This window comes from Papio anubis, chromosome 3 (genome assembly GCF_008728515.1).
Source record: "Papio anubis isolate 15944 chromosome 3, Panubis1.0, whole genome shotgun sequence".
NCBI classification, from domain to species: domain Eukaryota; kingdom Metazoa; phylum Chordata; class Mammalia; order Primates; family Cercopithecidae; genus Papio; species Papio anubis.
In genome coordinates this window covers 181,312,743-181,338,158 of record NC_044978.1, presented here as the reverse complement: position 1 = coordinate 181,338,158, position 25,416 = coordinate 181,312,743, and the positions used below count along the sequence as shown (strand labels likewise).

Sequence of the window (25,416 nt, the reverse complement as noted above, 5' to 3'; positions counted from 1 at the left end):
AAACGCATCCCCCAAGGTTTACTGGGATAGGCTGGGCCTGGGGGTCCCCACCAGAAAGGACCCCTGCGTGTCTGTAGCCTCGGGTTTTCCCGACCAGGCAGACCAGAGTCCCAAGGCCTGCTGGGTGGGTCCAGGCCCGGAAGGCCAGGCGGGGCCCTGTCGGGGCCTGGGCGGGGCTGGCGGAGAGGCCGGGCCGCCCCTTCCAGCGAGGGCGGGCTGGGCGGTCGCCTTTAAAGGCGCCGGCCCGCTGCCCGCGGACCGTCAGGCTGGAGGGAGCCGAAGTCCCTGCTCTCCCCGCGCCCTGGGGATGCCCCTGCTGTCCCGACTGCCCGCTAGCCTGAGCCACCGGCGCATGTGACCGCGCGCCCACCCCAGTCCCATCCGTAGGCGCCCGGCCCCGCAGCGGCCTCGTTGTCCCCACCGACCCCCGCCGGCCCCCGCCCGGTCTCCCGCGCTGCCACCCGCCGCCGGCCTGGCCGCCATGCAGGCGCGAGCGCTGCTCCTGGCCGCGTTGGCCGCTTTGGCGCTGGCCCGGGAGCCCCCCGCGGCGCCGTGTCCCGCGCGCTGCGACGTGTCGCGGTGTCCCAGCCCCCGCTGCCCCGGCGGCTACGTGCCCGACCTCTGCAACTGCTGCCTGGTGTGCGCCGCCAGCGAGGGCGAGCCCTGCGGCAGCCCCCTGGACTCGCCTTGTGGGGAGAGCCTGGAGTGCGTGCGCGGCCTGTGCCGCTGCCGCTGGACGCACGCCGTGTGTGGCACCGACGGGCACACCTATGCCAACGTGTGCGCGCTGCAGGCGGCCAGCCGCCGCGCGCTGCAGCTCTCCGGGACGCCCGTGCGCCAGCTGCAGAAGGGCGCCTGCCCGCTGGGTAAGCGCTCTGGGGCCGGGGAGGAAGTGAAGCTTCTTTCTCTTGGGGAAACTAAGGCCGGGAGTTAGGGCCGAGCTCGAGGTCGTCTTTCCCTGGGCACCACCGGGTGGCCCTTCAGAAATCATCCCACCAGCCGTCTGGTCTTTCAGATGAAGAAACTGAGGCCCAGAAAGGTAAACCGCTGTCCCCAAGGTCACAGAATTAGTCAAAAGGGAAACCCGGTGGTCTCCTGGCCACCCCAGGGGCCTCATCTAGGACTGTTTCTAGCTCTGGTCTCTTCAGAACTGATGTCTCGTGCCCATTCCCCTGGTCCTCGGACCCCTGCTCTGTCTGGGTATTGGATGAAGGACACTCTTTTCTGCCCTAAATCTCCAGCCCTGGCGCCCTCTTGGGTGATGCCTTCTTTCCTTGCGACTGTGGTGGAGTGCATGTCTCCACAGGACTGTGTGGGAAGGGTCGGGCTGCAGGTCCCTGAACTGCTTAGGGCGCCCCAGGGAGAGGCTGCCTGGGGGAGAGAATGTCGGGGTCAGACCCTAGAACAGCCTCCCCTGAGGCAGTCAGGTCTGAGTTGCATCTCACTGTGCAGGTTGACTCTGCGTGGAGGAAAATGCTGGAAAACCTGCTGTACCTTTTTCCCTGTTTGGGGTGCTTCTTAGGAAGGCAGGCTCTGCTGCGGCCGGACAGGGGCTCACTGAAGACCAGCACTGGGCCCCAGGTTCATGGTTAGGAGTCAGGGCCCTGTGTGCCATCAGCTTGCAGGTGGCAGGGAGAGATGCAGTAGCCGCCAGAACAGGCTCTGTGGAGCCTCAGGAGCACCATGGGGAACACCAACTGCCAGGGCGCCTGGGAAGCCTGCAGAGGGCTTCCTAATTTTTCTGCGGTCCTCTGAACACAATTCCAAGTGTTTTCATGGTCTAAAAGGGTTGGGAAACTGAGCGCTCTATTCCTGTAGTGGAGACTTACAGGCTCAATCTATCAGAGGTTCTGAGAAAACCTGCAGTGTTCTCAATTGATAAAACCCAGGAGTTCCCCAGAGAATTTCCACAGAGAGCTCTTCTTTTCTGGCAGAACACACATGTCCTCCTCCCAGCACACTGGGGTTCCTGGGAGCCCCGTGTGGGAAGCATCCTCGGAATTAGCTAGGATTATGTGGAAGAGTCACCGCAGGGTTTGGCAGGGAGTCCTGGTCCATCTTGTGCTGGTACAACACACCTGAGACTGGACAGTTTATACAGGACAGAGGTGTATTTCTCACAGCTCTGGAGGCTGGGACATTCAGGACCAAGGTGCCAGCAGGCTCGGTTGTCTGGTGAGGGCTGCACTCTGCAGAAGGGAGGAAGCTGCGTCTTCACACAGCAGAAGTGCAGGCAGGGACAAAGCGCGATGCTGCCTGTAGCCTCTTTTATACGGAGCTTCAGCCCATGCTGGAAAGGAGGAACCCTCGTGACCTCATCACCTCCTAACTCCCCACCTTTTCATACCATCACATGATGAGCAACACCTCTGTTTTGGAGGGAACACGTTCAAACCATCATGCGGGTGAGGGTGATGAGGTCTGGCTTGTGTTGAGACTGCCCAGGAAGCAGAGGGGTGCGAGTGTGGGGCTGCGGGGTCTCAGAGACGTCACTGACTCAACACCTGCTGCACCGTCATGGTGGCTCATCAGATTGGGGCTTGGTACTGGGGTGCCTTTCCTGGGTCTGCCCATTGCAGCCCAGCTGTGTGGATGGGGGTCGCCTCCCCACCCTGCTCCCCACCGTGGAAGGCACTATGAGAATAGGGCTGCAGGGCTCAGGGCTGGCAGGGAGCTGGAGGCAGCCTGGGTGTTCCGAGACACTCACTGAGTCCTGGAGTCCATGTCGTGAGGCACCTTCTCCGTGTGCCTGGCTGGCCCCAGGCTGGTGACAGGGCACAGCCATGTAGCAGACCCTGTTGGTGCCCTCAAGCCTCACAGACCATCAAGGGGACAGAGGGAGGGTGCGAGGAGGAAAATAGTCTGATCCCCACAGACAGGTGCATGGGGAGCTCAGAAGGCCAGGAGACGGCCAGGAGCGTGGGGTCACGGGCTGAGGCCTCAGTGCTCCGGGATCTGTGGTGCCAGCGCACCTCTTCCCGATGAGGTGACCTTAGACCACTTACTCACCCTGAGTTTCCTCAGATGAGAAGCGGGGGTGACAGCAGCACCTGCAGGAGAGCTGCTGCCAGGCACGAAGGCACACGCCCCTTGCCTGATGGGCGACCCCAGACCGCGCTATTTCACATGTTGTTATCACTGTGGTGACCAACCCTAATCTGTCTCACCCGGCAAGGTGAGGAGAGGCTCTCCAGAGGAGGCGCTTCTGTGCCAAGCTGGGGAGGAGGAGTGGGAGCTGCCCAGGGAAGGATGGGGAGGACGGGAGGGCATGGGCAAGGCAGAGACCTGCACAGGACCTGAGAGCCCTGTCACCACCAGAGCCCATGGAGCCAAGGAGTTGGTGGGGAGCTGGGGCCCAATAGGGAGGGGAGGCAGAGCGTGCAGGCGGGAGGCTGCTGGCCATCTCCAGGGCGCCGCTCACACTGTGGACAGTGTGCAGCCCTGCCTTTGTAGCCCGGTGCACGGGGACCTTGGACGCCCAGCTTTCGGCAGGGTGACACGCAGAGTCCACTCCCTGTGGAGGCCTTAGGTGCCCGGCCTCTCCCCAGTCCTGCCGCATTTCCCACGGCAAGCCTGGTCCTTTCCCAGGCAGCGCAGATGTGTTGCCGGAGGCCAAGGAGGCTGAGGGACTGCTCTGAGGTCACATGGTCAGGAAGTGACCCAGCTGGGCCTGGTCTGGGTCTAGCTGGCTTTGAAGGCTATGCTCTGTGGGTCTTTTCCTCTGCAGGGGTGGCAGGGCCCCGAGACTGGGAGTCGGGTCAGGCCTGGGCCCCCGGCTCCATCAGGCTCAGCCTCCACGGAGTGTTCCAGCAGCGTAGCCAGGCTTCCACCCTCCTGGCCAGAAGTTGCTGGGTGCCGGCCACACTTAGTGGTGTGCCAGGTGCTGCTGGGCATTTCTGGGAGGAAGTCTTGCCTGGTGAGGGCAGCCTCCTGTGGGCTGAGGTTCCTTGTGCTCTCCTCTCCCCTCCCCGTGTCAGCTCCTCCACCTGCTCTCACCCTCTGTAGGCAGGAGGGTCTCCTTGGTCCCTTCTCACCGCGCCCCTCCCCGTGAGCTCAGCTGCCATTAAGTCCTCCCCAGGTGCTGGGCCTTTGGGCGCTATCTCCAGCCCTCAGGTGTCTCCTGAGCTAGAGTTGTGTGGAGATGCCTGTGGAGCAGCCTTGGGCTCCACTCTCCCAGCCCCACTGAGAGGAGCACCAGGATGTTCAGTGGGGAGCCTCGACCCCCTCCGTCCCTCCACCCCTCATTCCCCTCTGCTCCTCATTCCCCTCCGCCCCTCACTCCCCTCCACCCCTCACTCCCCTCCGCCCCTCATTCCCCTGTGCCCCAGGAGTCCTCTCAGCTCACCCACAAAATGTCTCCTGGGGCGCTCTGACTTCCCCCCACCATCCTCCCTTCCATCACTTCTCACACAGCAGCCAGGATCACCTTGGTCAATCTGTCCTGCCTGTCACCTGCAGGCTTCCCTGCAAGGCACTCCAACACTTACCTTGACTCACAGGGCCTTGCGCCTGCCACCTGGCCCACACCACCCTTGGTGCTGTCTCCCACTGTCTCCTGATCCCCTGTGCTCCAGCCTCACTGGTCTTTTTCCCACCTCGGGGCCTTTGCACGCACAGTGCCCACTACCCGGAGTTTCCTTCCCTCGCCTTCGTGTGGTGGGTTCTCCTGGATGTCTCACCGCCCCTAAGCCGCCTGCCCTGGCCACTGTGCCCAGTCGTCCTTCATTGCCTGGTGAGCACACCCAGGGTCTCCAGTGGGCCCTGCACACAGCTGTGACTGTCGGTCAGCTTCTCTGCGTGATCTCCATCTCCTCCAGGCTCAGAGCGTCGCAGGGCAGGGGCCTGGGCCGATGTGTGGCCTCTGTAGATGACATGAAATGAGACAAGGGCCCATGTGATGTGTGAATCTCCTATAACCTTCGGGGTCCTTCTTGCGTACCTTCAGTGACAGAGGATCACCACTTCTCAGGGGAACCCTTGCATCTTCTCAGGTCCACGTTAAGGCAGCTCAGTTGCACAGAGCGGATAAATGTCCATCCACGGGGTGGTAAAAGCGGGGATAAATGCGTTTCTGAGGGCCTGTGTGGAGAAGGGTTGCCTTTTGCGCATAACCAGCGCTCTGAGGCCATGCAGCTCTCCTCTGGCTGCAGACAAACAGGCCTTGGAGCCTGCCTTGCGCTCAGAATGTAGAGCCCTGGGGCAGTTTACAAGGTGGCATTTAATCATCGGCTTTTATTGTGCAACCCCAAGCAGGTTCTGACGGCATCTCCCGGTTGTATTTATTGAAGAACTTGGGTTGACTTTTGACTTGTAATCCTCTTAGCAGCTTCCTGGGGCTGCACATGCGTTGGAGTTCAGCATCTGGGACCACTCAGGCAAGATGACACCTCCCCTCCTGCCCCGCCCACTCCCGCTGGGGCGGCAGGGCCGAGCCACAGAATCTGGCCGCACTGGAGGACTTGGAACTGCCGGCAGAGCTGCTTGGCCAAGAGCCTTTGCCAAGGCCGCCAGGAGCCAGGAGTCCAGCCGGACTGGAGCTGAGACCAGGGCGCTGTGCAGCTGCCCTTCCTGCCAGGGCTTGGCCTAGCAAATGCACCCTCACCCCATCTGCCAGTCTGCAGTCTTCCCCCAGCAGGCCACTGCCCTCCCATGAAGCCCCACACAGTGGCCTGAGGGGACTTGGCGAGACCCCGGACCTTCCCTGCTGAAAGCTGGGCCATGACTCCCACGGCCTCAGGACTAAGCACAGTCTCCTGGAGGGTTCGCAGGCTTGGTGCCCCCAACCACTGCCTCCTGCCCACATCACCACAGCCACAGAACCCTGTGAAACCCCCGTCCTGCATTGTGAGGGACCAATGGCAATGCATGGAGCCCAGAAGAGGACGAAACCACCTTCAGAATGGACAGAGGGCTAGGTCAGGAGGGCTTTCTGGAGGTGGTGGCATCCAGTTGTAGAGAGGCGGGTACAAGGGGGCCTGTGCCTCCCACAGGCTCACCAGGGCCTGCCAGGTGGTCTGAATGCCCTCCACCCAGGCTTGCTTTGAGGGAGGGAGGTCACCAGGTTTTACAAGGGTCAAGGGTGTGACCCTGGGCTGTGTTCCAGGCCCACAAAGCCTTCAACACATCACTGGGGTATTGATATCCTGGTTCTGTATGAGAAAGGGTTCAGGGAGCTATAGGAAGCTGCCCTTGGTCACTCAGGTAGGGATGGACGGATCTGCCCTGAGCCCAGGTCCCCTGGTTCCCCAACCAATGCTCTGAATACCAGGCAGGCCCCTAGTACCTTGGGGAAGTGAGGCCTTACTTAGTTTTGATGAGGGTGTTTGTGGACTAGTGGATGAGACAGGGTTTAAAATCACAGACCCCTGTCCTTTGTGCAGCCAAGACATGGCCAGGACACGTCCATATGTTCCCCAAGCTGAAAGCCAGGTCTAGTGCAGGGGCAGCAGGTGACTCCTGGAATTGTGCAGTGTACAGCCTGCCCACCTGTGTGCGTTACCCTGCTCCAGCACATAACGGGCAGAGCTCCAGGACTGGGACCCAGTTCTGTCCCTCATGTCTGGCTGCTCAGGGTGGAGTCCCAGCTCTACCCCAGAAGTCTCTGAAGCTCTTTGCACCTCAGTTTCTTCATCTGTGAAATGGATAACAGTGGGGCCCTCCTCACTGGTCACTGGACAAACAAGATGATGGACTGAGTGTGCTTTGCACGGGGCCGGGCTCATAGAAGTTGATGTGAAGAAAGGATGGCAGGTGGACGTGTCTTACAGAAGTGGAGTTTGTGAGCGTGAGGGAGAGGGGTCGAGGAAGGGAAGGAGCTGGAAGGCGGTGTTTGTGGAGGTGCTGTCGTGTGCTGGCCCTGCCGGAGGGAGTTTCATTGGCCCCAGTCAAGGCAGGGAGGGCTTCCTGTAAGAGGAGGGCCAGGGGCTGTCTTCCTTGCCTTCAGTGGCATGGATGCTCAGAGGCCTGCCTGACCCATGGCACTGTGCACAAGGACCAGCCTTCTTGGTAAATCACAGGCAGGCTGGCGGCAACGCCTCCTCCTCCTCCGAGGGGCTGGCCGCGGCCCAGCTGGGTGTGGAGTTTCACAGCCAGAGGAGCCAGGCTGGCCCCACATTGAGGATGGGTCTAGGTTGAGCTCCCCTGGGGCTGGACAGGCTGTTACATTTGCCAAGGGCCAGCACGGAGCAGGGGAAGCGCCAAGGTCAGGGCCTGGCTGTGCACCTTGGGCAGGTCCCATGACCTCTCTAAGCCTTGTTTCCTTGCCTGTAAAATGGACTCAGTTCCTGTCTTGCAGAATTGCTGCAAGAATTCAATGAGATCACAAACTTCGGAGCCCAGACTGATGTCCCGTGCCCAGATCGGGTCCCGCCTGCGAGGTGTGGCCCGTGGAGGGGGAGGCAGCGGGTTGCTCTAGGCCTGGACTGCAGCCCTCGTCCCTCCTGCGTTCCACATGGACACGTCCCTGGGCTTGAGGGTGGCAGACAGCAGAATCCACCCCATGGGGAGCCACAGCTGGACCTGAGGCTTGTGGGGGCACAGTTCACTTGGGGACATGGCTGGGGGGGGGCACGCACAGTTCACTAGGGGACAGGCAAATTTTCCAGAGGAGGAAAAACACAGGAAGCTGTCCTGGGAACTAATTAGACCCAGGAGGCAGCCCCTTGTGGTGGGCGGGGCTGGGGGCTGTCGAGCGGGCCCCTGGAATGGCTCCTCTGTCTCTGAAGAGCATTCATTCGCTCCCTCATTCGCTTCCTGCCCGCTGCTGGGGGCCAGGTCCAGCCCAGGTGCAGGGGTGCAGGCCATAGGCACACCCCCAAGGGACCAGCTTTGGGAAGGGTACCAGCTTTGGGAAGGGTATGAGGTGCTGTTGGGCCCAGAAGGAGAGGTGGATCACTGCACTTGCAGAGTCAGGGTAGGCTCCCCAGAGGAGGCGCTGCTGGCCTGGGTCCTGAGGAATGACAGGAAGGGCATATTCCTGGCAGAGGGAACCACATGTACAAAGGCACAGTGACACTTAGGAGCCTGTGTGTGCAGGAACTAGAGCCGAGATCCACAGGGGAGAGTGGCAGCACGTGAGGCTGCAGATGTCAATGGGGCCAGGACACCCCAGGCCTTGAATGCCCTGCTAAGATGTTGCCTTCTGGTCTGTAGACCATGGTCACTGTTATGGACAGATGGTCACAGCCTGGGACCCATGGCTATCCACTTATGGCTTGTCCATCCCCAGCTCACAGCTGACCACTGGGTGACAGAGGGGTCTGCTAATTGCACAGGGCAATAAAAGAAGGGGCAGGGACCTTAGAGATGGAGGAACAGAACTGAGTGTTGGTCCCAGCTCTGCACATTATGTGCTAGAGGGACTGATGCATACAGTTGGGCAGGTTGTGCGCTGCACAACTGCAGGGAAGCCGGCCACTCTGATATTTGTCAATAAGGGCCTGGAGTTACGCAGTGCACGTACCGTGCAGCAGCACAAGATAACCCAGCGGGGTATCTGGGCCTCAGTGTCGCCATCTGCTCCATGGCAGTTATGACTGTCCAGAGCCAGCACGTGGTCCTCCCTCAGGGTCGGCCATAGTCCCCCAGGACTCCTCAGAGCTCCGTCAGGCAGGGCTGTTGGAGCTGGAGCCCTGGCACCCTGCTTGTCTCCCCTGCGCCCTGCTGTGCCCCTTCCTCTCCTGGGAGGTGACACCAGACACCTAGCCTTGAGCCTTGATTGCTTCGCTCTGTGTCAGGGTTTTCCCCACTGAAACTTCTGGGGCCTTTAGATTCCAGTTTATTGAGGGAAAAAAAAAGGCTGACAGCTGAATCTAGTTGAGACTGACTGTTGACTTCAGAACTTTGGCTCGAGGATGGGGTGGGGGTGGAGGTTGTCAAAAAACCCCAAATAAACAGAGTCTGCTTCCCAGCCATGGGGCCCACGGTTTTCCTGTGGAAAGAGGCAGTGGGAACTGCGTCCTCCTTTCCCCTGATTCATGGCTGATTCATCTGCGTGTTGGGAGGAGGAGCTGGAGCACGGAGGCCCCTGCCCCCACCCCACCACCCACCGAGGTCCGCTTAAAGGGACAGGGCTTGATGGGGCCCTGCACGGGTGCCCCAGGCTCTGGGGTTGCCCAGACCCTGAAATCCACCAGACCTGGGCCAGCACCAGGCCTGCCCTCCCTCAGTGAATGATCTTCGCCTCTCAACCAACCTCAGTCTCCTGGGCCATAAAATGGGCCAGTGCTGCTGCTGTTGTGAGGCTGCTGGGAGACTTGGTTAATCAGCCGACCCACATTCTTTCCTCAGGGTGCTGTTTGCAGACCTACTGTGTGCTGGCTCAGAGAGCATCAAGAAGGGCACCCTTGAACTTCTCTCCCTGCTCTCTGTCTTCCTCCCCTCCTCTCTCGGTCCCTCCTGCCCGCTCCATCCCTTCCTTCTGAAATGTCTCACCGTGCGTTGGTTACCACTGGGGTGTGGAAGCGAACCAGACAGTCTCTGTCCCAGAGGAGCCTGGGGTGTGGGGTGGGCACATGCGGGCTTCTCTTTGGAGACTCTGTGGGAAATGGGCCACCTCCCAGCTCAGCCCCACGGCCCTTCTGTCTCAGGCCTTGCTCTCCCGGCCTGTTTTGTTTTCTCTTTGCAAAATGAAAAAAAGTCACTCTAACTTCACCCCAACCCCAAATAACCACCATGTAGTAGAATTCCGATGTTTCCTGCAAGGTTTTTACTTAATGAGTATTTTACAGAGGGTTTAACAACGAATCGTCCCCTCTAAAATCGAGTGGCACCTATTTTAAGTAACCTCTGGGAGACCACACTGGGGAGAAAGTCCTTCCAGTGGAGACCGCAGTGCCGTGCAGATCTTCAGGTTGCTGGGTCAGAGTTCAGGGGCCCAGCAGCCCAGGGGCTTCAGGGGGTCCAGGGGCTCAGCTTTGGCCCCAGCTCTGCCGCCCCCCGTGGTGAGACCTGGGCCAGGTCAAGCAGGGGGTGGACAGGTTGGGGCCCAGAGAACTTTCTGGCCCTGGGTGATGGAGTGTCTGAGTCCAGGATGGAGACACACAGGAAGGCAGCCTTTTCTAATCACCCGTGGGAGGAGAGGTGCTGGCATTCCTCCTTCTGCTGTGCTCACACTGGTCCCAGGTCCCCCTCTGCCGTGGCTGCCTGCACAGGCAATGTGGGCTCAGCCTATGGCTTTCCATGTGCTGTGCCCCTGCCCGTGGGCTCTTCCAGGCCTGGGTCAGGGCACCTCTGCACTCACCCACCCCACGCCAGGCTCCCCTCTGCCTCATCCCTGGTGATGCTGTGCTGTCACTGGTCGGTTGCTGACTTGACCCTCGCCCCCAGCTGAACCACTGTGTCTCCAGCAGCCGTCACAGGGAGCACATGGAAGGCACCCTGCATGCACGGATTGAATAAGGCTATGAGCAGGGGCAGATTCGGTCCAGCTGGGGCTGCTGGGGGGCTGCCTAGAGGAGGCAGGATTAGGGCCGGGCCCAGGACAGGCCAGAGCATCTTGGTAGGGAGAGCAGAGAGAGGTCGTGCAGGTGGAGGTGTAGAGAAGTGGGCGATGAGCAGAAACTTGAGTCGGCAGCCCGACAAAGGCCACGTGGTGGGAGAGGCGATACGGTCCCGACTGGGAGCTGTGCCCATGCCCTGGTGCTTCTCCTCAGGTGAGGCACATGGGGCGCCAGCCTCAGGCCCCAGGGCACGCAGGGGAGCAGCAGACCCGCTGAGTCTTCCCTGGTAGAGGGAGGAGGGCCTGGGCCTGGGGGTTGCCCTGGGGTCCCCCTGGGTCATGGGAATTGTTGGTCTGAGGGCATCTTGTGAGAGCTCTGAACCAGCTCCGAACCTCACCAGGGCAGCAGGCTTTGTGGCTGGTGTCCTTCCTCTCTACTTGGGGGCTAGGAAATGAACTCAAGTTCCCAGGGGCAGGGAGGAGGAGCGGATAGGCCTGGGCTGCTTTCTCGGGCCACACGGCAGCTTCACCTCACCAAGGCAGCCGCCCGCTTTGTAGGTGTGGAGCAGGGCAGCACATCCCTCATGGAAGCAAACGTGGGCACAGAGAGCCCTGGGCCCACAGCAGGCCCTGCCCCTGGGGTGCTTGTTAACATGACCTTTGAACCTGAGACCCCACTCTGCCGCAGTAGTTTGATCTATGAGGAGCCTCGCGGTGGCCAGCGTCTCCCAGCCAGGCTCTAGCCACCCCGGACAGGCGGTCTTTGATTCCGGCTGACTGAAGTGGACGAGCGCTGGTGTGGCTGGTGCCTGCAGGCCGGCTGAGAGGCAGACATCGGAAGTCTGGGAGACCCAACACCAGAGCTCGAGCCAACCCCCCAGGTCCCAGCTCAGGCTAAAGGGCTCTTCAGGGCCTTGGGGAGCCGCAAGGCAGAGGTGGGGGCACCCAGGGAAAGGAGCTCCGCGGCCTGCATTCAGATCCTGGTTCTCCCCTCCCAGTCACGTGTCCGTGGGCAGAGCGGTTCTTCTTATGGAGCCTCAGTGTCCCCACCTTTAAAATAGAGGCAAAGTTTCCTCCCCCGGCTGCCCCCGGAGAGTTGGGGAAATGAATTGGGATGTGCCTGGGGATTGCGTTTGCCCCGTGATGATTCCTGGAGCATGGACCACGGCCTGGGTCCTGCCCCGACAGTGGCATCCAGCAGCGTGGACTGCAGCCCGGGCCCTGTCCCCACAGTGGCATCCACCACGGTACCTTCGTGCCTTTGGATAATCCAGAAAACCAGATTTTCCCTCGGTCCCCATGCTCGGCCACTTCCCAGAGATCAAGAGGAACGCGGGCTGCAATGCTGGACATTATGGACTGAGCCCTCTTTGCTCCCCATCGCCAAGGTGGCTGGGTGGCTGGGTGCCGGGTAGGTGGGGCAGGGACTCGAAGTTTGCAGTCCTCCATACTCAGTTCCCACAGATGTGGTAGGAGGGCATCTTCAGTCCCATTTTCCAGATAAGGAGTTGAGGCCCAGAAAATCTAAGTGATTTGTCTGAGGCCACACAGCTAGAAAGCAGACAGGCCCAGCCGAACCCCTAGTGTGTGCAGCCTCCAGCCCAGTCTCATTCCGGGGCCCGGGAACCACAAGCGAGGCTGAGCAGTGTGCGTTCCAGATGGTGGGAACCAGAGAGATCCTGGCACAGGCCCATGCAGGGAACCCTGAGGTCTGTGGGCCCCGTGCCACCGCATGCCTCAGGCCTGTGGTCCTGGCAGCCACAGCCCCCACTCCTGACGGCAGCAGGAATCTGAGCCCGGGAAGGGCCCAGAGAAGTTCGTGAACCATCTGGCCAGTCGGGCTGGGGTGTGGCCAAGTTAGACACCGATGTAGGGCCCTGTGGACTCAGAAATTGGCAGCCCTTTTGGCCCAGAGGGGCCACACTGTGTCCGGGCCCGGGTAGCTCATAAAGGTCACCCAGGGGTCTTCCACTACACCCCCGCCTGGACACTGCTCTAGCCCCGGGGCTCAGAGGGACCGGCTGGAGCCCATGAGGAGAGGGCCCGTTCTCTCCTGTAAGGGTATTGCTGCAGCATGAGGGAACAGACAAGGCCCAGGGGGACTGACCCGAGATCCGGCCCCAGCCTCACTCCCGTGTGGCCCAGGACAATGTCCTAACCTCTCTCTGAGCCTCCTGGCCAGCCTGGCAGGGTCCAGTGAGAGGGCTGAGGAAGCCCAGAACGTGGAAGCCTTTTTAACCATTCTCAGGGTGGGCGAGCCCCCTTCCCAAATGCCTGGTGTCACTGCACTGCTATGGGGTAGGGGGTCCCCAACGGGCTCAGTGTAGGCTGAGGCTGGCTGGGAACCGGGACAGGGGTCTCAGGAAGAGCCTCCTCCTCCTGCCCCCTGGGCATAGGCCTCTGGGAGCTGGCAGTATCAGGGTCTCACTGACACACCTGGCCCTTCCCGCCAGCGCAGGTCTCCGCCAGCTGAGCAGCCCGCGCTACAAATTCAACTTCATCGCCGACGTGGTGGAGAAGATCGCACCAGCCGTGGTCCACATAGAGCTCTTCCTGAGGTGGGTGGAGACCCCTCGCCCCTCTCCGCCTCCCGGTGTCCCCCGGCACGCCGGCCAGCTACTGGGGCCCAAACCAGGCTTGATTCTGCAGCCTGGGCCACAGAAACTGGAGTGTCCTGGGGTCAGGCTGACCTCAGTCACATCTCCCAGCTGCCTGTGTGCCCCTGGGGAGAGTGACTCCACATCTGCTGGAGCTGTAGGCACCAAGAAGGTGCACAGCTGTGGGTCTTTGTCCCTTCATGCTGCCACCCATGCTACTGGGTTCCTGCAATGTGTTGGTCTTCCTGAGGGGCCGCGCAGTAAAGCAGACACAGAACCCTGTGGAGGAGATGCCGGGAGGCAGCAGGTGTGTGTGCAAGGAGCAGACGCACGACAGGCAGAGAGCAGGGCTCGGGGCAGTGGGAACCGGGGGCTCGGGAAGCCTCCCAAGCTGAGCCTGAAGTAGGCACCCCGGGAGCTGGGCCAGTGGCGCAGGGCAGTGGGGGCAGCTCAGCAAGCTCGGAGGCCCGTGTGGTCAGAGCAGGGAGGAACGAGGGCTGGGTGAGTGAACGCACGAATCAGTGCACGGATGAGTGAGGGAGGAATGAGTGAGTGAGGAAGTGGCAGAATGAATGAGTGAGGGAGGGAATGAGTGAATGTACAAGGGATGAGTAAAAGAATGAATGAATGAGTGGAGTTGGTTAACAGGGAAGCAGGATGTCCCAGCCCCGTAGAGGAGGCGGTGTGTACCATGTGGCCTCACCCCCTCTCCTTGCAGATGCACAGGCAAAGCCTCCTCCCCTTCTTCCCGCATGTGCCTGCCCTGGTCCCTGCCACCATCCCCCACCTCCCCCATCACAGAGACCCTCTGAACTGCTTTGGGGGAGCCTTGCCCTCGGAACCTGCCACTGCAAACTGCCCAATGTCTGATCGCTCACACAGAACCCTGAGGGCTCATCCCAGATTGACTTATATCCCGTGGAAGCAGATGAATGACTCTTCTGAGGTTTAGAGTGTCTCTCCCACCCACCTTTCCCAGCCCTTTGGCCCGTGGGTGTGGACGGAGCTGGCAAACAGCCTGATGAGGAGACCCCGGAACCGAGCCTCATTCCACCCTGATAGGGATCAGACGGCGGGTCCAGGCGGACAAGGAGCTGGCAATGAGCAGTCAGCAGAGGCCGCCAGCCAGGGCTCCAGGGACTTGCTTGTTTTCACCGCACTTTCCCTGAGGCCTTCAGCCTCCCCGTGACGAGGCTCCACTGCCCTAGGCCCGCCCCTGGGCACTAAGAATCTGGTGGCTCATTGGGAGATCCCAGGAGCGATTCCTGCTCCAGAACAGCCTCCCTGCTGGCTGGCTGGGCCTTGTCCTGTCCAAGCCCCTGTCGCTTGGCGTCACTGCCCCTCTGCCCTCCCCATCTCGGGCTCTTCAGCATAGGCTGTGCTCCTTGAATGGGGGTGCGAGAGCACATGACGGGCACACAGCACCTCAGCGCCACATCCTCCACACCTGCTGGGAGCGCCCTGGGCTGTGGGCTGTGTGTTGTGTAGCCTGTTTCTCAAAACAAGCCTGGGGGCACCACCCATGCAGAACCCACAGCCCTGGTTGCCACCCTGTCCAGTGCCCCATGCTGATGGGCCTCTCACTGCCCCCTTGGCAGCACACTGACCCCTCACTGCCCTTCCCTCGGGCCCCGGGCCCTGAGACGTGTCATTGAGGAAATTATAACTGGATGCGCTTAAGTGGCACACTGCTGGCCTTCCAGGAGGTAGGGACGGGGGCAGCATCTTTCTGGAAGGCTCCGGCCACCAGGCTCTGAACCAGCTAATTACTGACTCACGCCCTGCTGGAAGCTGTTTCCACCTCAGAGCCTCCAGCGGCTGATGCCCTGAGTGGGCGGGTGAGACCCAGCAGACAAGATGAGACAGATGCTCGTCAGGCACAGGCCTCCCAGCTGTGACCCCTGACCTGAGGTCTGGATGTGGGCATTTTCTGCAGACCCTGCAGGTACCAGGCCCTGGGAGGCACCCTGGGGCTTCCACAGGCCAAACAGGTACAGTTCCTACTCTGGGGTACACACGGAGTGGGGGTGGCAGAAGCTGGCTGCAGACGTGAGTGGACAGATGCTGGGGTCACCATGCAGGGTGGCTGAGCAGCCAGATGCCCAGGCTGCCTGGGGCAGACCCCTGCTCTGCCCTTTGCCCGCCCACCTGACCCAGGCAAGTAGTTCAGCATCTTGGGACTCAGTTTTCCCACTGTGAAGACCTGAGAGTTAGGGACGATGGTAGTTTCTTGTGGCTGCCATAACCAAGTACCACAGACCGCATGGCTTAAAATGACAGAGATGTTTGCTCCCATGGTTCTGGAGGCCAGAGGTCCTAATCAAGGTGTCGAGGTCCTAATCAAGCCAGGCTGCTTTCTTCTGGGGGATGTGGGGAGAGTGTCCCAGGCTCCTCTACTGGCTCTAGTGTTTTCCGCAGTCCTCGGTACACCTCTCTCTGCTCTCTGTCTCCATCATCTCATGGCCTACCCCTCTGTGAGTCTGGACTCCCCTCCTCTAAAGACACCGAGGACCCACCGTGATGTCACCGTAACTTCATGACACCTGCAAAGACCCTGTTTCCAAATAAAGTCACATTCACGGGTCTATGGGGTTAGGACTTGGCCCTATCTCTTGACAGGGACACAGCTCACCACAGCACCACCCTTGCAGGGTGCCCGTGAGCATTCGATGGCCGGCCTGCCTCAGAGGCAGTGCAGGGTGGCATTTGCTGCCATCCCTGGTCCTGTGGGTCACAGCGAAGCTCCTGTCCTTTGCAGAGACGTCACCTCCCTGCATGCGCTGAACGCTCCCATCCCTCCATGCTTTGTGTGTCACACATGGTTTCGGGCCCTGAGGGGGCCCATTTTCCTCGCTTATCTCTGCTAAGCAGCCTCAGGGAGTGAGTACCTGCTCTGGGCCAGGCCCCTCGCTGGGGTTGCGAAGGCTGTCACCCTGGAGAAGGTCTCAGGCTGTGTCTGGCATTCAGCCTCCTCCCCTGCTGGACGTGGGGCTGTGGCTTCTACTCAGACAGCTCTGGTGAGAACTGGGGACCGTTGCCCATCGGCAAACATCCGTGCAGACCCAGGCCAGCTCCACCCCATTCACAGAGAGCAGGGCCCAGGCTGGCCCAATCTGTTCCTGTGCACCCCTGCCCTCGGGGTGTCTAGGGCTCCGGTCCTGCATCTGCTGGCTGCCAGCACTGCCACATTTGGGGCTTTGGGCAGCTAGCCTGGTAGTGGGGGTGGAGGGAGGTGGGAATAAGCCTTTCCCAGCCCTCCCAGCGCTCACCCCCTCTGGATGATCAGGAATCTGCCCCAGCCTCTGGGGAGCCTCCGTTCCTGGGTATTTGCTAGAGCCCCGGAGGATGCTGTGTGCGCAGTGGAGCTTCTCCCCTAGGGCCAATTATTGTCCTGTCTGTTAAGAGGCGTTTAAGAGCCCAGGCATCACCTGGGAGGTGTTGTTGTCCCATTTCCCATGTGGAGAGACCGAGGCTCAGAGAGCCTCACTGACCTGCCCACGGCCAGGCAGATAATAAGTGGGGCCTGGACTTGGGATTAGTATCCTGGTCTGTCTGGCTCCGTGCTCCGTAGTCAGCATGGCGAATGCAAGCTGGGAGTCATCTGACACGTCTCGGACAGCCCGTCTCATCTCAGCAAATTGCAGCCGGAGGTGATCATCATCACCTCTTTATGGCTGTGACCGTGTGCAGGCGCCAGGGACTCGACCAGGTCACACGGCCAGGATTCAAATGGAGGCTTGAGGGACTCCAGACCTGTGTTCTGTCAGGCGCACACTGGCTCTGCTCCTCGCTGACCAGCCCCGCCGCTGCACCCAACTCTCCTGCGTCCTAGCCCCACCCTAAACGCCTGCCTGTGTCTCCCTGGCTGCAGACACCCGCTGTTTGGCCGCAATGTGCCCCTGTCCAGCGGCTCTGGCTTCATCATGTCAGAGGCCGGCCTGATTATCACCAATGCCCATGTGGTGTCCAGCAACAACGCTGCCTCGGGCAGGCAGCAGCTCAAGGTGCAGCTACAGAATGGGGACTCCTATGAGGCCACCATCAAAGACATCGACAAGAAGTCAGACATCGCCACCATCAAGATCCATCCCAAGGTGGGTGGGCGTGGACGGAGGGGCACAAGCACCTGGGGCTGGGCATGGCGGCCTCTTCCCAGACGCCGGACCCCAGAGGCGAGCTAGCCTCACCTTCCATCGGTCAGTGGGAGGAACCCGGGCCCAGGGAGGACTGGCACCTGGCCCAGGGTCACGGCTTAGAAAAGACCTGGAGCCCAGGTCTTTGGACTCCTTACCCTGGGCTCCCCGAGCCACTAGATGCAGGACACAGCCAGGAAGCGTGCAGCCCACAGTGGGTGGGCTGTGGTCCCGTATCACACCCCATGGAGGTGCTTCACTTTCCTACCTGGGCCCACGACTGGGGATGCACCTGCCCCGTGGGATGGCGTCTGGGTGTGGGCGTGGAGGCCAGTGGGCTGCCGTAGGGAACACTTGGGACAGGGGCCCCATCCCTCCACCTTCACATCTGTACCTCCCACCAGCTGACCCACCAGAGGCCTGCACTGAGGCCCCCCGAATCCTCTTGTTCCTCCACTAGCTGTTTCCGGAAGGCCTGCTCTCAGCCGGGCGCTGACTGCACTCCTCTAATTCTCACCCCAGGCCTGCGAGGAAAGGGCCTGTATGAGTCCATTTTCACACTGCTATAAAGAACTACCTGAGAATGAGTCATTTATGAAGACTCACAGTTCTGTAGGTTGTACAGGAAGCATGACCGGGAGGCCTCAGGAGACTTACAATCATGACGGAAGGCAAAGAGGAAGCAGGCACGTCTTCTCATGGCAGAGCTGGAGAGAGAGAGAGAGTGAAGGGAGATGTGTCACACACTTTTAAACCGTCAGATCTCACTACCTCGAGAACAGCATGGGAGAAGTCTGCCCCCATGATCCCATCACCTCCCACCAGGCCCCTCCCCCAACACGTGGGGATTACAATTTCACATATTTGGGTGGAGACACAGAGCCAAGCCATATCACGGCCCTCATTATCTTGGGATTTCAGATGGGGAAACTGAGGCTTGGAAGTTAGGTAACTCGCCCAAGATCGCAGTGCACTGGAGCAGGGCTGGCCTGCTCAGCTAGGACCCCAGCCTCCCTCCAGCTTGTTCTTGTCTTGCCCAATGCCATGGTTATGTGACCCTGGGGACCAGAGTCGAGTTACCTGCGGCCTCCCCATGCCATGAGGTCACTGAGTCCCATGTCTCACACCAGCGCTGGACCCGGAGCTTCCCTCGGGCTGGGAAGTTCACCTTGGCTGGTTTGAATTTGGCTTCCTCTCTTTCTGAATGAAAGTTTACAGCATTTGTGATGAAGTCTTTTGCAAAGGGGGTTTCCTCTTGCCCCATCAAGGGAGAGGAGATTTAATGGTTCCAAGGAGTTTCCCTAATGGGGACCCTTCCCTGCTTTTCAGCCCTTTCACGGTTGCTATGAGTCTGGGGCACCTCCATTTTAAAGACAAGGAAACCCACTGAGGGGTGTGCTCAAGGACAGGAGTTGGCAAATTTTCTTTTCTTTCTTTTTTTTTTTGAAACGGAATTTCACCCTTGTTGCCCAGGCTGGAGTGCAATGGCGTGATCTCGGCTCACCACAACCTCCACCTCCCAGGTTCAAGCGATTCTCCTGCCTCAGCCTCCCATGCCTGTAGCTGGGATTACAGGCATGTGCCACCATACCTGGCCAATTATTTTGTATTTTTAATAGAGACGGGGTTTCTTCATGTTGGTCAGGCTGGTCTCGAACTCCTGACCATAGGTGATCCCCCCCGCCTTGACCTCCCAAATTGCTGGGATTACAGGCATAAGCCACTGCACCAGGCCTTTTTTTTTTTTTTTTTTTTTTTTTTTTTTCTTTTTGCTTCCTCCCTCCTCCCTCTCTCTCTCTTTCTTTGTTTTTTTTAAGGGTCTCACTGTTGCCCAGGCTGGAGTGCAGTGACACAATCACAGCTCACTGCAGCCCCAAACTCCTGGGCTCAAGGAATCCTCCCACCTCGGCTTTCCGAATAGCAGGGACTACAGGCACGCACCACCACACCTAGCTAATTTTTAAATTTTTGGTAGAGATGAGATCTCGCTGTATTGCCCAGGCTGGTCTGCAACTCCTGGGCTCAAGCAATCCTCCTGCCTCGGCCTCTCAAAGTGTTGGGATTACAGGCATGACCATGGTGCCCAGCCAACAAACTTTCCATGAAGCCAAATGGTAAATATTTTATCTTTGCAAGCCCTGTGGTCTGTCACAACCATGCATCTCTGCAGTGGCAAGAACGCAGCCATAGCTGCACAGGTGGGTGTGGCTGTGTTCCAGTAAAGCTTGATTCACAAAACAGGCAACGAGCGGCGTTTGGGCCTTGGGCCAGTTTGCAAACCCCCGCTCAAGGACCCCCATGGGAAGAGGAGAGTGAGACTAGGGGCAGAATGCTGGCAGGACTGGGGGAGTGGTGTCCAGGTGGGGCTGAGCAGGATGCCCCACCAGCCACCTGTGGCAAATGGGTGCCAGCAGAGCTAGTGTGATTCACGTCCTGCAGGCCCTGGTCAGCACCTATGGCTATGACCTGAGGTGGGAAACGCCCTCCTAGCCCCTAAGCATTAAATCGAGCCATGGGAAAGGCTCCTGACTCTCACCTGTGCACCCTGCTTGGGTGCAGGGAGGATGGACCAACCCTTCCCAGCTCACAGCCCTCACCTGTGCACCCTCCTTGGGCGCAGGGAGGATGGACTGACCCTTTCCAGCTCACAGCCCTCACCTGTGCACCCTCCTTGGGTGCGGGGAGGATGGGCTGACCCTCCCCAGCTCACAACCCTCACCTGTGCGCCCTCCTTGGGTGCGGGGAGGATGGGCCGACCCTCCCCAGCTCACAGCCTCACCTGTGCACCCTCCTTGGGTGCAGGGAGGATGGGCCGACCCTTCCCAGCTCACGGCCCTCACCTGTGCACCCTCCTTGGGTGCAGGGAGGATGTGCCGACCCTCCCCAGCTCACAGCCTCCCGGAGTTTCAGACGTTGTTATTTCTGCCTCTTCGGCTGGTCAGCAATGGAAAATGTCACCTCTCCGGGTCCTCGCCTTCCAATGTGCAGGCCTGGTTCCGCCACCTGGGGTTCTCTCTGCCATTGTCTGAAGCTCCTTGAGCCCCAGCGGCACAGAGAATAGAGGAGCGGCCTGAGCCTTTCCCTCACTAGCACCCACCCACCAAGTGCTCCTTTAATCCTGCGCGGGGCTGCACGTCGCCCCCGTTATTGGTAGCTTTCTCCTCGTATTAAAAGCTAGAAACTTTCTCATTTGACATGATGGTGTATCATAAAAGGGAAGAGGACTGAAACGGTGAGAAGGACCAGTGGCCTGTTGGAGGGGAGCCGTCCAGAGGGTCAGAGGCATGGGGTCCTGCCCCACTGATCTCCTGAGCTGGGGTGAGGCTCATGCGACCTGGCGGATCGCAGACCCACGGGAAGCTACAGGGTAGTGCCACAAGGTCCCAGGAGCCTTTCCCCAGCTTCCCTCAATGGTGACATCTTAGGTAATGGGTGCAAAACCAGAACCAGGAAGTTCATGTGGGTACAAGCACAGAACCGCCTTCCCCAAGTTACATGTGCATCTGTGCTTCGGCACCTTCTAACAAGCACCGGGGACCACTTTCTCAGAGTGTGCACCACGCAGCTTCTGGAACACAGAGCCCGGCTGCTCTCCCAGCTCCCAGCCTAGTTGCAGAGTCAGATAATCAGACGGGCTCCGCGGGCCCCACGCAAAAGCAGAACAGGAGTGTGCAGGTGTCTCAGCGTGCGCGGCGGGAGCGGAGCTTGGCTGGTGGCTTCACCTTTCCAGGCCTGAGTCCCCGTGTGTCTGTATTGGAAGATGAGACTGAACTGGATCAAGGATTTCGAACCGGGGCTCCCGGAGTCCTTAGCTGGGCTCCGGGGACCCGCAGATCTCTCTCCATCAAATGCGTCAGGTTGTGTGTGGTGCATATGCAGTAGTAGTTTTTACCAGGTGTCTGCAGCTTTTACCAGATTTTTAGAGGACATGTGGCCATCAGATCATTGGGCTCAATAACCTTGAAGGCTGTGGTCAGCTGCACCCTGTGTGCACCGCCCATGATGAGCACCCATGCCTGCCCTGGGGGAACCTTTGCTCCCTGGCACAGCTGAGCCTCTGTTCCATGGACTCCAGCCCTGGGTCTCAGCACGGGGCTGCCCTGGTCTTGGTCTGCACTGGTGACCTGCCTGAGCCTTCGCAGTCCTGACGGCTTTGCACAGATGTGCCTGCCTTCTCTGGGACCCCCCCGTGCCAGGATCTGACTCCGGTCCCCACTGAACGTAGACGGCTAAGCCTCCCTCTCTGTGTCTTCTTCCCTCTCCTAGAAAAAGCTCCCTGTGTTGTTGCTGGGCCACTCGGCTGACCTGCGGCCTGGGGAGTTTGTGGTGGCCATCGGCAGTCCCTTCGCCCTGCAGAACACCGTGACAACGGGCATCGTCAGCACTGCCCAGCGGGAGGGCAGGGAGCTGGGCCTCCGGGACTCCGACATGGACTACATCCAGACAGACGCCATCATCAACGTGAGTCCCAGGGACGGGAGGCCGGGGCACCTGCCATCTGTGCCCAAGACCTCAACCTCAAGGTAGTCTCTGACTCGGCTTGCCCCCATCCCCAGAGCCATTCTGTCACTCGACACATCCACTTGCTAGAAAGTTCTCTGTTTACATTCAGTGGAGCTCTACTCCTGTGACTTCCACCCCAGGATGCCAGTCACCCTGGGAGTCAGAGGCTGCTGTCTTCGCTCGGGCAGCCTTTCAGAGAAACAGAGGCATGGCCATGGCCTGGAAACACCTTTGCCCAGCTTACACATCCTGGCCAACGCTGCTTGTCATTATTATTGTGATTATGTTGCTGGCACCTTTAAAATCCACAAAGCACTTCACGCAGATGCCGCAGATCATGTCCATCCAGCTTTGCCGTGACTCGGGCGCTTGGCTGGAATCTGAGTCTTTGTAGGGGGTCCCCCAGGCCAGCAGGATAGGAAGTAGCACCTCCATTCTCCATGCACCAGGTGGTGCTGCCCGGCCTCAAGGGTGTAGATGCCAAAGCATATGGTTTGTGCAGAGAACAGTAACAGTCAGACCTCGGTCATCAGGCGGCCGTCCACATGGCCTCTGTGGGCTTGGCCTTCTTATCTGTGAAACGGGGACAGCACTGAGGCCTTTCAATGCTGCTGAGGATGAGATCTGCTTATGCGTCTCTGCACTGGTTAGAGGAAGAAGGAGGTCCGGGAACCCTCGGGCGGGGTCAGGCACCGCTAATGCTATTTCCTCCCCCTGCAGTACGGGAACTCCGGGGGACCGCTGGTGAACCTGGTAAGTGTCCCCTAGAGCCCAAATCTCTAGATTTCTGGGGCTCTTCTCACATGGGGGCGCTCAGCCTTGAGGCGGGACAGGCCCCACAATATGGTCCTAGAACATTAACACCAACTATCAGGAGTGCAGCTAGGCTGGAGGCCTGGAAGGAGGAAAGACCAAGGCTGCCCCAAGTGCCTCAGGGATGCTGGTGGCCGCCAGGAGTGAGGACTCACCCACGAGCAGCAGCTCAGTCCAGGAGCGTGTGCCTGTCAGGGGAGCTGGGGCAAGGGAGACGCAGGTGTGGGGCTGCTCACCCCAGCCCTCCCTGCCCTGGGTGTACACACAGGATGACGGGGCACCCTTGTTCTCCCCTTCCCAGTTGTGTCTTGAGCCTCAAAGTCAAGCTCAGCCTCATCCCAGGTGAGATTTTTCCAGAATAAACCAGGAAGCTCAGTTCAGAGCTCCTAGGCCCCGAAGAATCGGACAGTCTCACCCCTGGAGCTCCTGTCCATGGCGGGGGAGGTGCCCAGGTGTGAACAAGGCCCAGCCCCATGTGAGCCACATGAGATGGCTCTGGAGATATGCTGGGCAGGAAGACCTGGCAGCTGATGTGAGATCAGGGAGGGCTTCGTGGAGGTGAGCATCACACAACAGCGATGGAGATTGAAGAGGACTGGGCACAGGAGGAAGACATCCCAGGGAGAAGGCACAGCATGAGCATTGGGGGAAGTTTAGGGAGGGGGAGATCAGACGAGGGGACAATGAAAGGGCTGGTGGCCCATGTCCTGCTGCCTCAGGCCTCGTGTGCAGATGGGGCTTCACCCTGTGTGCCCGAGATGTCTCCCAGGCTTTTGGCAGGGCTGAGGGCATGCCCTGGCTTCAAGGAAGCTCGTGTGTGTGGTTTAGGCTGGAGGCCAGGAAGCCAGGCCCAGGAGGCTGCTCCACGTGGTCCAGGCAGTAGCGATGGGCACAGAGGGCCAAGGGTGGACACAGAACTCAATCTACTGGATCTCACACTTGGCTGCTCTTCCTGCCTCCCGAGCTTCCAGGGACCAGGAGGACAAAGGGTGCCTTGACCCAAAGCTTTGCCCCAGGCCCCAGAGGGTCCCCTGATGAGCTGGCCAGGCCCTGGCTGGGAGGGCAGTGCTAGGGGTATATGCCAGGCTGTAGGGTGGGGCTCCTTTCCAGGAGCGGGCCTGAATGTGAGGTTCCCAGGGGCCAGGTCAGATCCTGCCCAGGTGGCACCAGCCTCATGGGGGGCAGGGCAGGTTGGGAGGGGCACCAAAGAGAGGGATGGGGCTCAAGGAGCTCCCCTGGCCCCACCTGTCAGCCCCCCACTTCTGGAAGGAAGGGATAGACATGGTCTCAGTCCCCGACACGCCTCACCATGTTCCTGCCTCTCTCGGTCCCTCCAAACATGGCTTGGCAGTGTCCCTGGTCCCATGGCCCTGCTTCTTAGAGGCAGAGTGGCCAGAGCCTGGGGGCAGGCCCAAGCTGCAAGCTTCCCTGGAAATACTCTCCAGGGATGGGAAGGGGGATCTCCAGGATTTGGAGAGGTGGGGGGTCACTGACCCAGGTGTGATCCTGAGAATGACCTTTTCAAGGGGAGTCAGGGGCTGTAGGGTGATTGACAGCCGGGGTCAGCCTCTAGCAACAGAGCTGCGGACACAGTGCTTTGTGGGCAGGGGTTTGCCTGGGTTCCTCCAACCAATGCCTGCTCTTACCTCCCTGCCCAGGATGGCGAGGTCATTGGCATCAACACGCTCAAGGTCACGGCTGGCATCTCCTTTGCCATCCCCTCGGACCGTATCACACAGTTCCTCACAGAGTTCCAAGACAAGCAGATCAAAGGTAAAGAGCTCACCTGGAGGGGGCCAGAGGCAGGGGGTACTCTCCCAGGGCTACAGCCCCTTAGCACCCCAGTCCTGGGACCAAGGCCCATCAGAGGTGCTGGGTGAACCTTGCTCACTACTGGACAGGTCCTCTCTGCCCACCCCAAAGCTTTGAGACCCCCAGGACAGCTTATCCTCAGCCTCTTTCAGGATCTTCCCCCTGCCTATCATCAATTCATGGTCAGGTTCACCCCCTGCCCCTCCAAGGCTGTCTCCTTTTGGCTGGTGATCTCCAATCTCAGCCTCTACCATCAGCTTCTTGGAGTCCCTAAACTGCTCTCATCTGGACTGCTCCTTAGTTGTCAGGTGTTTCTTTCCTTCTGTCCATCCATCCATCCACTCACCCACCCACCCACCTATCCACCCATCCATTCACCCATCCATCCATCCATCTAAACGATCGATCGATCGATCTATCGACTGACGACGATTTATCGATCGACGATTTATCGACGAACGATCGATCACGCATGAATGATTCCACGACGATCGACGACTTATCGATCGACGGTATCGACGTATCGACGCATCGGTCGACGACGATCCGTTTTCGATTTTAATTTATCGACGACTTAATGACGATTTATCTATCCACGATCTATCTAATTCATCGACGCATCGATCGACGACGACGTATCGATTTATCTACTCGACGCATCGCATCACCATTCCACTTTACATAACGATTTATCTAATTTACATATCACCGACGACGACGACGACGAATCTTATCCATCCAATCATCCATTCATCCACCCACTCATCCACTCATCCACCCATCCACCCACCCATCCACCCATCCATCCATCCATCCACCCATCAATCCACCATCCATCTACCCACACCTTTCTACCCATCTACCCATCCATCCACCCACCCATTCAACCAACCACTCATTTATCCTTCCACCCACCAATTCTTCCACCCATCCATCCACCCACCCATCCATCTACCCACCCATCTGTCCATCCACCCATATATCCATCCACCCATCCACCCAACCATTCACCCATTCATCTATTCACCTATCCATCATTCATCCACCCATCCATCCACCCACCCACCCACCCAGCCATTCACCCATCCATCTATTTAGAAACGACATCGACGATTTTATC

General features: G+C 59.5%; 1 protein-coding gene across 3 annotated transcripts in view; it reads left to right on the top strand.

Annotated features, from left to right (window-relative positions):
- Positions 1 to 260: 260 nt before the first annotated feature.
- HTRA3 (HtrA serine peptidase 3) overlaps positions 261 to 25,416 on the top strand; it is a 37,577-nt gene continuing 12,421 nt past the window's right edge. For 2 of the 3 annotated variants that reach the window (XM_003898431.3, XM_003898432.3), the window contains exons 1-6: positions 261 to 866; positions 12,897 to 12,996; positions 16,907 to 17,129; positions 21,435 to 21,629; positions 22,392 to 22,424; positions 24,143 to 24,257. In XM_003898431.3, the coding sequence (XP_003898480.2) occupies positions 482 to 866; positions 12,897 to 12,996; positions 16,907 to 17,129; positions 21,435 to 21,629; positions 22,392 to 22,424; positions 24,143 to 24,257 (1,051 nt within the window). In that variant the 5' untranslated portion in view covers positions 261 to 481. The remainder of the gene's footprint in view (positions 867 to 12,896; positions 12,997 to 16,906; positions 17,130 to 21,434; positions 21,630 to 22,391; positions 22,425 to 24,142; positions 24,258 to 25,416) is intronic. The other variant, XM_009206468.2, reaches the window with a different exon arrangement.